The following is a 12,966-nucleotide window of genomic DNA, read 5'->3' as shown; positions in this document are numbered from 1 at the left end:
GTGCGGAGTACAGGGGCAGAATGACCTCCCTGCTCCTGCTGACCACACCATTCCTGATGCAGGCCAGGATGCCACTGGCTCTCTTGGCCGTCCCTGGAGCTGTTCAAGGCAAGATTGGATGTGGCACTTGGTGCCAGGGTCTAGCCTTGAGCTCTGTGGTAAAGGGTTGGACTTGATGATCTGTGAGGTCTCTTCCAACCCTGATGATACTGTGATACTGTGACTTTATCTGAACCAATTGGATGAAAATGCTTTTTGCATTTTGGATTTTTTATTTTTCTTTGAAAATAAGTCTAACTTTATAAAGCAGATACACAGGCTGGGTTGAAGTCCCAGCAGAATCACGCAAACAGAAATGTTGTGTGGTACATGAAGGACCTTCACACTACTGACAGCTTATTAAAGTGACCTCTGAAAGGACATAGTTTAACCAAGAAGACCACATTCTCCTCAAGAATTTTCATCAGGCACATGGCAAGGAGATGTTCCACACTAACATCCTCTCCATCTCTGTGATGTATGGAATAAGCATAGAAGGCATTTGCCCCTGCACTAGGCTGCACCTGCACTATGCCCATCAGGCTGCTTCTGCCAGGAAAAGGCTAAGTTCTATTTCTGGAAATCATGGAACAGAGACACATTATTCCTGTAAGTGACAGGCATCATTCCAAACTCATTCCCAGTCTCATATGGAAACAAAAAATCTGAAAGACACATCAAAAAGATCAAAACACGAAGTTGACAGATCAGGATGAAGTAGCAATGAGCTTATTTTTAGTTTTCAGTTACTGGTTGCTAAATATTCCCCAGAGCCCTCCCATTACAGATAATCTGACACATGTAGCCTTCTCACAGTCTCGTGCTGCTGCTTGGGGAAGGGGATACATGCCTCCGGTAGAACCAGAGCTCTCACTGAAGACAGAATCATCTTTTCATAGCTACTGTCTGTACCTCTCCAATTAAACTCTACAATTTACTACCCAAAGTAATACAGCATGAGACTGTTTCCACAACTAATGCTAAGCACAGATGACAGTAATCTTCTCACTGAGCCTGAAGAGAGGAAGAAGAAAGATGTTACAGATCTTCTAGAAATACAAGAGTAAAAGAAGAAATTAGCAGGTCACTTGCATGTTTTTTTCATTTATATTTGAAAGGTCACTTGTGGTCTCCCTCATGACTGACAAAGTTTTTTTTTACTAACATCTTATTTACTGGCAACATGCTAGAGCTGGAATCTGATGAGCCTGCATTTATTCAGTGGCTGGCTGTGAGCTCCCTTTTTATGTTTTTTTGTTGAGGATTCTGGCTCTCAGAAATGCTTGCTCACAGCCATTTGTGTGTTATTATTAGCAAACTGTTAGATTGGCCTCTTGGCACACATTCTGTAGGTCCAAAATAATCTTATTGTATTGCTTCAACATATTACTGGAAACAAAAGAGGTGAATTGATTGTCAAGTAATCACAGTAGACCTTGGATGCCTTCAACAGAATTAACTTGATCACCATTACTGAAATTCACACAGAACAGGCTCTTGAAAGCAGGTGTTTTTTTTTTTTTACCAGGTATCACATCAGTTGCTTTCTACTAGGCTGAAGTCATAGATGGAATACAGAAAGGATGAACAAAGTTGTTGGGTATTATGTGACAGATCTTACCTTAGCATAAGTTACAGAGCTGACAAGAGAAAAGAATATGCTCTATCAAACAGGTTAGAATTTTATGCAAGTACTGACATACAACCATCATTGCTCCTACAGATAGTGGCACAAGTGTTGATATGACTGGTATTAAACAAGAAACAGGAAAGGCAAATAATCTAGCTGAAAAACAACCAACCAACCATGCACAAATCTTATCAGTATTTTTTTAACAGATCATATTTGATTCATTACCTACTGTACACACACAATACTATGTCTATAAATATCTGAGGGGGGGAGTCAAGTGGAAGGGGCCAATCTCTTTTCAGTGGTGCACAGCAATAAGACAAGGAAAAATGGATACAAACTGGAACATAGAAGATTTCACCTGAGCATGAGGAGAAACTTCTTTACCGTGAGAGTGACAGAGCGCTGGAAAAGGTTGTCCAGAGAGGTTGTGGAGTCTTCTCCTCTGGAGACATTCAAAATCTACCTGGATGCATTCCTGTGTGGACTACCCTAGGTGGCCATGCTTTGACAAGGGTATTGGACTCAACCTCTGAAGGTCTCTTCCAATCTCTAATATTCTGTGATTCTGTGATACTATTTAAGTGGTATGCCACACCAATCTTAGCAGCTCACAGCCCAGATTCTACACTAGCATGACTCCTAATATATCAGGATACTAATTAATCATATATGTACTACTGTACAAATTTATCCTATCTTTACTAGTCACCTAAAAGATTCACATTTCTTATGCAGTGAAAAGCCTGGATGAGGCACTCGATGCCATGGTCTAGTTGACTGGATAGGGCTGGGGGATAGGTTGGACTGGATGATCTTGGAGGTCTCTTCCAACCTGGTTGATTCTATGATTCTATGATCATCCAGACTAAATTCTATTCTGCCGAATTTCCTCTTGCAATCTGCAGACATCCATTGCTTCAGTTGATACACACTTCAACTTTCAGCACAAAAGACACTGAAGAGTCTCTTTATAATAGGTTTGAAGTATCTTTTAGAGCCTTCTAGATAAGCTGTTGGACAAAAAAAAGGTTATGCTTTCAGACAACGGGTCCACAGTGGGTGTTTTGGTTCAAACTGTCTGTCGTGAAATTGCTCCCAGCATGGCACTACCCTCCATTAAAGAATTTGCAACATTAGTGTGTGCCCACAACTCTGTGCAGTTCCTATAAAGACTGCTTTATTTATTCACCCCAGTGTCTATGAAGCTCAGATTATCATTTAATTCTATACAAACTGTGTACTGTGAACATTTGTGGGAGTAATCCATTAAATTCAACATTTATTCAAGAGCTCTAATTTTCTTGCAGCATGATGATGATTTCCCTGTTTTAAGAAATCTGGCTTTAGCTCTGTACATCTTGTTTCCATCATTTCTTATAATGCAATGAGTTTCCATGCACATCATTTAGCAAAAAAAACCCTACAAAGACAAACCTGGACACACTCATTGGCAATTGAACACAATCCAGGCTCTGTAATCACAGGCTTTTAATCAGATATTAATAAGTATCACAGTATCACCAAGGTTGGAAGAGACCTAATAGATCATCAAGTCCAACCCTTTACCACAGAGCTCAAGGCTAGACCATGGCACCAAGTGCCACTTCCAATCCTGCCTTGAACAGCTCCAGGGACGGCGACTCCACCACCTCCCCAGGCAGCCCATTCCAGTGTCCAATGACTCTCTCAGTGAAGAACTTTCTCCTCACCTCAAGCCTAAATTTCCCCTGGCATCTTCATGATCACTTGGAAGCAAAAAAATGGACAGGTAGATACATGTATGTTTTTCAATAAGAATGTTTTTAAAAAGCAGTGTATTAATACACAGCATAAGCTAAGGATTATTACACATAGGAAATGGTCAAAGATGCTGGACTGAAAAAAATAATATATCATTTTTCCAAGTTCACTGCAAATTTATCCACGCTGCTGAAAGTCTATTCAAATGAATGATGATGCTGAATTTACATGATGGATCGTATTTATACACATTGAGGCACAATGCACAGCCTGAACTTCGGGCTAAAAAACCTCTCCTTGAACTCAGAATTTGGGCCTGAGGTTGGAGTGAAGAACTGCATCTGAGCATATGCCAAGAAGCTGCCTATTAAAACATATACTTTCTACACATCAAAAACTGTTATTTTTCCAGAGAGTGTCCCTGAGCAATATGAAAAGCATGTGAGTGCTTATTCAGGAACTCTTTTAAGCCAGGATTTAAGATCTGCATGCATCTTCTGAATGTATTGTGTCATCACACGGGGTCTGTTTGCAAGCTCTTTGTGCTTTTAATAAAGCCAAAAACAAACCAAGAACTCTCCAAGCAAGTGTAAGGAAGTCACTACTTTTCCCAGCTTCAAGTAACTCTCTCATGCAGAACAAAAAAACAACTGAAGTATTATATCTTTAATTTTTATTTCCCCAAACTTCCAGTACTCATCTATGACCTTATGTTTTCCACTGCAATATAAAAAGCGTAGTAGAACACCATATCAAACCAAACAGAAGCTATGCTTACTGATGAATCAAAGGAATAGAGTGGATAACAACCAGAAATCAGCTTTAAAATTCTGTTTGTTCTGACCATATATCATAAAGATATAAAGCATACACTGGATAGAGGCTGTTTTCCCTGGAAACATTTATCACAAGAGATGCTTATCAGATGAAGTTACTTCTTGACTGAAGAGCAAGAAATTTAATTGTTTTCTAATCTTGGTTTAAGTCACAATAGGTGTCCTGAAGAAGACCCTGAAGAGGTTACTTGTCAAAGGCGGCAATGAGTATTATCAACAGAAATCATCCCACCAAGATCTCTACTTCTCAACAGTGCAGTTTACCTTCCTCTTATCTCTCTACAGTCTCAGAGAGATAAAGCATAAGTAAGGTTTCCAGCATCCTTGTCCTTCCACTTTCAGAAACATAACATGCTTGAACTTACTTCTGTTATTTTTATAGTTCATGACAGTTGTGGCTATCAGACAGTGGCTGTCACAGATGGTTAACTGTATCATCACGTAGTTCTAGCTACACTATTTTTCTAGTTCATATGCAAACTCAGCAGCAAGAAATACAGAAGACAAGGGACAAAAGAGCAGGAAGGGCATAGAGAAAGAAAATCCTTTCTACCACTCTGCATCTAAAGTGAGATGTGCAGATTAATCCTTCTCAATTTCTATTTGCAGCCTACACAGTGAGCCAAAATCTGACATGGGAAGATTGACTGGTGCTATTTGGTTTCCTGACTGCAAGAAGTTATACAGAGACCATAGTAAACAACCAGTCAGAAAATCCTCTACAAATGTAATTTATCAGAGAGGAAAAAAAAAATAAACAAGTATTTAAAAAATAGAATTGTTCCAATCAATTACACACAAAATAAAAGAATAAATAGGAAAAAAAAAGTTACAGAAGTAGCAGCTACTTAAAAAGATAGACTAGGGAAATTAAAAGCAATGAAGCGATGAATTTGTAAAGTGTTTAATGCCAGCAGATCCAGAGGGCATACTCAGTGAAGATTTCAACAAAAGGAAAAGCATAAAAATAGCAGCAGACAACTGACAGGAAAGATTTCAGCGTGGTCTATACAAGTCTTCTTGAGACTCAGATACACTCAATCTGTAAACCCACATCATCAGCACATCAATGCAATCATTTTATCCATACTAGCTGGTTTACATCTAGCATGGCTACATAAATCAGCAGTACAGTCAGCTCTTCAGCCACACAGACTACCATCTGCTCAGAGTGTATCACAAACAACAGCATGTTTCCACTCACACACTATGTGGGTGCAGTCTCACAGCACTCAAGCAAGCACAAGGTAGGGCTGCCATGGCCCCCAGCTATTTTGGCTGCACAGTCCTTGGCCACTGCATCAGGATTGGCACTCAATTGATTGTATCAGTTCAAGGAACTAGTGTAGATGACAACAGAAGCAACTGGTTTTCTGTGGGATCAGCTGCCCGATCTGGCTCATTGCTCCATCATATTAACAGCAGCATTGTCTTGAGGAGGCACAGAAGAGATGTGGCTGGGGTTAGGAGGCTGTGACTGTGGCAGCTCCCCATTAGTTCAAATTGCTACAAAACTCAAATGTGCAGCAAATAATCTCAAATCAGACTGTACCCTAGACTTGTAATGGTCACCCAGATCATAACCACAAACATCCATGAGTTAGCAATTGCCATTGGGGTAGAAATTTCTTGCCTGTTATTCCTCCCAATGCTGATCCCATCTTTGTGCTGCCACAAACATCAGTACGATCAGATATAGGATCCTCACAGAATTAAGATGGGTGCTGCTAATGTGGGTTAAGTTCCCTCTCCTGTTTCACTGAGCAACTGCACAAAAGCACAATGCGGCAGACACTGAAGGATGGGCAGACTTCTCCATATGGCAGTAATGCTGATTAGAGTCACTTTAAAATCTGTGTTAGGCTATGTCCCATCTATGATACACAGTTACCAATCCAGAAGCAGCTATCATAACAGCCTACCTAGATGGAAGACAGAGAATTACTCTTTAGTCAAACTAGAACATATTCCCAAAAAGAAAAACTTAATGAAAACCATATCCTATAACAACTTGTTCCACTCAGTGTCTAGCCTTTCAGTTCAGGGAAAAAAAAAAGTGCTGGCTATTTGCCACTTCCAAGCATTGGACTTTGCAATACATTTGCTGGACTGAAGGTTTTGTCCTTCAAGTCAGATTTCAGCAAGTCACCCTCTAATCTTCCCTTTATCCTCTCATTATAGGGCTTGTTTTCCAATTTTATCATCAGTTTCATTACTTTCCCCTCATCTTCTCCAATTTAACAAAGTCACTGCTCAGTTGTGGAGGCAGAGTTGAAAATATTATTATTCCAGAGCTCAGGAATTAAGTTAAAATGTCCTCTTGTGGGGACATTTTACAATTACCATCATATTATGGCAAAATGTCCACCAAATGACCATAAAGATGTTCAACTATCTTCCACAATAACAGCTTCAAGAGATGTCTGTAGTAAGAGAAGTCTCCTAATGTGGCTTTTCTTGTTCATTCCTTGACTTAACAGCTTTACACTGATTTATTGAAACAGTAGCAGCTCTTTCTTTATCTTAATAGAATGAGACAGTCTAAGGAAATGGCCTAGCACTCATGTGCTTCGAGGTGTTCAGTAAACATCCATTCTACAGTCCTACCACCAGAAGAATATAAAACTGGTCTGTCTAGATCAGCAATGACACACCTAGAACCAGATATTTCAAAGAACAGTGCAGATGCTGAGAGCAAAGTAATCTTTTCCATAACTTCTACTTGCATCCAAAACTTAGAGACAACCTTAAGCCCTCAGATGCAACCTTTTCTATATTTACTACATGACTTAGTTAAGGCAATTATAGATATTTTTGTATCCCTACATACATACATCCAAGTTCTCAGTCTCAGAATTTAAACCAGGGTTATTCCATTCCTTTCAGTCAGTTCATGTGCAGTGAGTTCCCCAGTTTAGTTACATCCTATGCATGAAAGCATTTACTTCCACGTTTTTTTCCATTTCCTACCTTCCTATCTCACTCTTTCACTCTTGTACTAAGAGACACACAGCTCCTGCTTCTCTAGAATTCACGTTTTCACATAGGAGCTCTACAGCAGAGATCTGCTAACACTGACAATAACCTCTGCTTCTACTTGGGACTTTTGACAAGACATGAAGTGTCACCTCGAGGAACAATGCCTTTTCTGAAAATTCCTGAGAAAATTATATAGTAAGATTTAAAAACCAATCTGAAGATGCAGAGGAGTGTTTTTATTATAGTGGAAATCACTGACCTCTCAAGTACTTAAAATAAGTAATTTTTCACTATTTTTAGCCTTTTTTGACTGAAATTATTGTGAATTATGCTCACAGGAGTTGCATTAATTTCCACAATGATGTAAGCTTTGATGTACATAGTTCTATACAGCACTAAACACCTGAAGCAATTAGTAGCAAAGTTTACAAAATGGCAATGAGTAGAAAGCTATAAGAAGAAGTTAGAAGGTCACTATCAGGAAGTCAGTAAGTGCATTGTGGAACTTACCAAACAAGCGTTGATGGAAGAGAAATTTTCCAGCTATAAGTCCGGTGAGAATGGCAAGCAGCCACAGAAACACCTTCAAAAATCTCCAGCCTCCTCCCTCGGGGTATTTATTTGTTACAAAGGAGAAACAATTACCAACAACAATAACATTGGCTTCTGTCTGACTGTGAGACACTGGGTCCTCAGCAAATATTAAGAAGTTAAAGAAGATCACTAAGTAAGCCACAATTAAGCGAGACCACGGATGCTGGAAGTAGTAGCGGAAGTCTTTATCCATCCTCAGACACTGTAGAACTGTTCTTCGCCTATATGTAAAGACAAAAACACACAATGTTAGATATATACACCCAGAACTCTTGGCACTTTAGAGACATCTGCACATTACAAAAATCAAATCCCTGTAACTATGGCATTAGTCACCTTTAACTTCTCAGACCCGACCAGCAGTGAAAGTTTCAATCAAAAGATACTGTTAGATCCAGGTTGAGAAAACCTGAAATGTCTGATAACTCCAATGTAAAAACAACAGACAGACATAGATACATTACAACACAGGCTTTTTAGTCTCAAACATTTTTATGTTATGTCTTGCTCCAGAATGGGGCATGATAATCCAGCATGTAACAACATGACCAGCTATACGAAACTCGGCAGAGTGCCTTCCCAGCCACATTCCAAAAACCACAGCAGCTTTCACAAACGTTCACGCTAAACCTAAATCAAATATTTCTACTTATAGGAGAAGGATGGAAAAAGACCGTAAAGCCAGTGATGTCTTCTACTGCCTCAACTCCTAGAATATATCAACACTCATACATCAACATATATATAGCAACATTAGAACCTTGAGTTCGTATGAGGAGCAACATGATGGAAAATTTGAGAGAACTAATCCTTGCAGGGCAGGCAAGTTTGTGGAAATCTTTTCAGTGACTTCAGGGAGTACAGCTATAATTAAATTAAGCATATTTTTCAAAACTGGAAGATAAAGAGTGCCCTGAGCACAGACTGTTTTGCACAAATACAAAAACTGTATTTTGAAACTTGCCTGGTTATGAAGTACAGTTAAAGAAAAATGCAAGTGAGCACAGGTAATGTTTCAGGGGTTTGCCATTTGATTTCTTTTTCTATTATTCACAACAAATTAGTTGTTTGATTCTGTTGAACTGCTTTGTATACAGAAAGATAGAAGGCCTTTGTGTTCTGGAACACCACAATTATTCAAGGGACACAGAGTGTGGGAAGCATAGAAGAAGAAGGGGAAAAAAAAAGTATCTAATAATACTGCTTGTTTATTACAGCACAACCCTTGAAGGGTACAGTGTACCCTTAACTGAACAGCACAGATTTCTGTAAATGCCATATGCCTGCAGGAAAAAAAAAAATTCCAGTCCCAAAAGACCTAAAAAAACCCCAGTGAATTACTCATCTCTTCTTGGACTTCTGACTAAGTACCAGTTTGCAAACTTAGAAATGTCTTGAATCACAATGTCTCCCTGTAGGTAGTCCCTTCAAAATTATTTAACTCTGCAATTCGAGTAAAATTACAGAGAATCCTGTACTCCTTAAATCAAAAGGATAAAAGAATCTCAGAGCTGATTTAGACAATTCATTCACTAAACAATAAACAATAATAATGTCCCCTTACGCATAAATTACATTTTCTTAAAACATCACCTCTGAGAGTTAAAAAGTTTGGCTCAAGAAGATGTCAGCCATTCGAAAACTTTATTAAAGAAGTGATTTAAAGCAAGAGCCATTGGCTCAGCAGTCTAAGAAAATACCACTTGGGGGACATTAAATTGCCTTTAGAGCCATAAGGATGGTCAAAGCTTTTTATGTCCTTTGTTTGGTTTGTTTGGGTTTTTTTTTCTCTTCCTGTTAATGGGAAGAAAAGTTTTGCTATTTCCTTGTGTACGAACCATCTTAATGCCCGAATGGGGCTGGAGATAAACAACTATATGTGTCCGAGCATTTTTGGCAGCTGTCGGATACTCGAGAGTTATTAGACACTCCAGACGCAGCTTCCTGGGAAGCGTTCTAAAGCATGAGGAGCCGGTATTTGCAGTAGCAGCAGTGTTAATCGCTCACAACGAGCTTGCTCTTGACTACCTCAACGCCAAAAATGCGGGTGCCGAGAAAGCCACGACCCGCACGCCCATCGCAACCTGTTAAATTGGCCCTTTTCCCTTCTGTCCGCGGCGCACACCTGGAGACCCGCAGCCGCCACCCCGCAGGAGCACAGGGCCACGGGCCCCCGCAGCGCCACCGCGCCGGGGCTGCCCGCCCGCTGTCCCCTGCCCGCCTCACTCACCGCGATAGGGGATCCGGCACCGCGGGCGCGGTGCTGCAGCGGCGCAGCTCGGCGCCTGCTGCGGTGCGGCTTTCAGCAGCGGGCGGTCCCGCTCCGCGCCGCTGAGCGCCAGCACCCCCTGGCAGCTGCCCGCGGCCGGCAGGGCCCCTCCAGCCCCTCGGGCGCTGACAGCAGCGCTGGCGCGGCCGCGGCGTACCGCCCCCTGGCCGCCTCGGGGAGGGAGCGGCTGCGGCGGCGGCAGCGGCCGTGCCCCTCCTCTCCGCTCCGCTCCGCTCCCGTGCGCGGGAGAGCGCCGGGGGAGGGAGCGCGGCCGCGATGGTCCCGGCAGTGCCGCAGCCGCGGCGAAAGCGGGCGGCGCCGCTGCGGCAGGGTCCCGGCGACTCCGGCGCCCGTGCCTGCCCCCGCCCGTCCCTCCTCCGGATCCCGCTAGCAAGGACCCGCGCCTTGTCCCCGCGGGTGTCTTTATTCACCCTGGAAAATGGTGGCCTGGGAGTAACGGGGGTTTATCTAGCCAGGGCAGGTGAACGAAATCGTCACGATGCTCAGTTCCTACCAGTCAGGCTTCAGGTTTAAGCAAATTAGCTGTAGAAAATGATGAATATGGGGAATACGAGGTCAGATCGGGAGATATGTGTCCCTAAAGCGCAGGGTTGGCAATAATAGCCAGAGCACTAAAGAAGACTTAGGGAAACCCTAACGTTTGGGAGGGGAGCCTTTACCCGTTTTGTGTACGCGGGAGAGGACTATCGTGAGGCTGGTTCAGAGCACACACACAGCCGGTACCGTCGCTGTATCGGGCAGAATGCCTCCATGCAGCCTGACAGAGCTGTTGACATTGCACTTCAGCCGAACTGTCAGCCAAAGCCTTTTTATGTGGGATGTGGTCCCTGGTGCCAGTGTACTGGTATTGCTGACATCCCAGGAAAACCTTTACAGGATGCTCTTAGCATTGCATTATGATTGGGTCGTCTTAATGCAATGTAACAGTTCCGTCACTGCTGAACAGTGGTAAAATCAGCTTGAAGCTGCTAGGCACAGCCTCAGTGCATTGTTGTGAGAAGTCAGGTAACTGCACTGGAGCAGGTGTCTGAAATATGCCATCACACTTAAAACATAGCTATACATTTGTCTGCTTCAGTAGACAGAGGAATGTGGCTGAGGTCCACAAAGCAGCGTCGAAGGGCCTTTACGTGAGTCATGTTGGGAAAGACCAGCACTGCCAGAACAAGCACCAGATAAAGACTTGTGAATCTCAGTATAGTTTTATGTATTTTTGTAAATAACCCTAACTGTAGAGAAGGAATCTGAACTAATCACCACTTTTTTTTTGTCCACAGTATGTGGACAAAGGCACTGGCCCACTTGGGAGAATACAGAAGCTTTGCCAGCAATTCTACAAGGACATCTAAGGCCCTGCTAGGATTAAATCTGGCAAAGGATGTAAAAAATTACAAGAAGGGTTTCTTCAAGTGCATTAGCAGGAAAAGGAACACTAAGCAAAATGTGGGCCCACTGCTGAATGAGATGGGTGAGCAGGTGACAGAGGATACAGAGAAGATGGCACTACTAAATGCCTTCTTCAGTCTTTACTGCTTGATTCCATGATAAGTTGTCGTGGAAGGCCAAAAGATGTCAAATTAGGCCTAAACATGTTCTGTTTTGTTCAGACATGTTCTCTGATCCCCCTCCTCTGCTGTTGGGGGATGCAACCATGGGAAAGGAAGACAAAAGGCCTGACACCTCCATGTCAGGGTAAACAGAGTACTGAAACGTGTTTATACGCTTGTTTGTGTTCTGCCCTAAAAAGGGAAAAGTAAGCCCTGACTTTATCTAATATGGTTAAGTTGGATGCTCCTGGTAAATTTAAGGCAGTGGCGTATCCAGGAAGTTCAGGATGCACTGAGGCAGTACAATGGCAGCAGACAGTAGCAAGCACAAATACAATGGCAGAGCACATTGTGTTACCTGCTCAACTATTTTTATCAATACAGTCCAAGACTAATGGGCCTTTGGACACAGAGTAGCCAAACAGAATGGCAGTTATCCAAGCTTGACCATATTAGGTGAAAGCATGGGCTTGCTTTACCCAAATCTGGGAAAAGCACAGACCTTGCCCAAGGCAGGCACAACCTAACCGTATGTACCTTGTTTACCACAGGATGTAAACAATCCTGGGCAACCCAAAGTCCTTAGACTCAGTGGCTCCACGTTCTTTGCCCTCTTTTCCGTGGTTGCTTCTCCCCAAAACAGAAGGAAGGAGAGCAGAAAAACATGTCTGGGCAAGCCAGTACGTGTAAAAGCCTATTTTGGCCTGCTTAGGCCTACCACAACAGAAATGTGGGCAGAAGATGAATGGACAGTGGGGTGGATTGAAAATGGGCTGAAAGATAGAGCTCAAAGGGTTGTGATCAGTGGCACAGAACTTCAGCTGGAGGTCCATAATAAGTGGCATTCCCTGGGGGTCCTGTTCAACATATTTAACAACAATGCAGGTGAAGGGATAGAGTATACCCTCAGCAATTTCACTAATGACACAGAACTGGGAGGGGTGGCTGGCACAGAAGGCGGCTATGCTGCCATCCAGCATGACCTGGAGAGTTGTGCAGAGAGTAACCTTATGAAATTCGGCAATGGCAAGCGTAGGGTACCAAACCTAGGGAGGAATAACCCTATGTATGAGTACAAGTTGAGGGCTGGCCCAACCTGGGAGTCTTGGTGGACAACAGGATGACAATGAACCAGCCATGTGCCCTTGTGGCCAAGAAGGCCAACGGCATCCTGGGGTGTGTCAAGAAGAGTGTGGCAATTAGGCTAGGTCGAGGTAGATCCTCCTTCCCCTCTACACTGCCCTGGTGAGGCCTCATCTGGAGTACTGTGTCCAGTTTTGGGCTCCCCAGTTCAAGAAGGACAGG

The 12,966-nt window shown here is 42.7% G+C and overlaps 1 protein-coding gene across 5 annotated transcripts in view; it reads right to left on the bottom strand.

Annotated features, from left to right (window-relative positions):
- Positions 1-10,332, bottom strand: part of TMEM117 (transmembrane protein 117) — a 336,585-nt gene extending 326,253 nt beyond the window's left edge. For 3 of the 5 annotated variants that reach the window (XR_010302061.1, XM_064142218.1, XM_064142219.1), the window contains exons 1-2: positions 10,055-10,138; positions 7,741-8,045 (exon numbers count right to left, since the gene is read on the bottom strand). Coding sequence is in view for 3 of the 5 variants with exons in the window: in XM_064142218.1 (XP_063998288.1) it covers positions 7,741-8,017 (277 nt within the window). In the remaining 2 variants the exon portion in view is untranslated. Of the gene's footprint in view, positions 1-7,740; positions 8,046-10,054 lie in introns of those variants that run through there. The other 2 variants (XM_064142216.1, XM_064142217.1) reach the window with 2 other exon arrangements.
- Between the last annotated feature and the right edge of the window lie 2,634 nt (positions 10,333-12,966).

Source organism: Pogoniulus pusillus, chromosome 4 (assembly GCF_015220805.1).
Source record: "Pogoniulus pusillus isolate bPogPus1 chromosome 4, bPogPus1.pri, whole genome shotgun sequence".
Lineage (NCBI taxonomy): Eukaryota > Metazoa > Chordata > Aves > Piciformes > Lybiidae > Pogoniulus > Pogoniulus pusillus.
Note: the sequence above shows the minus strand (reverse complement) of the source record. Positions and strands in the feature narration are given on the sequence as shown.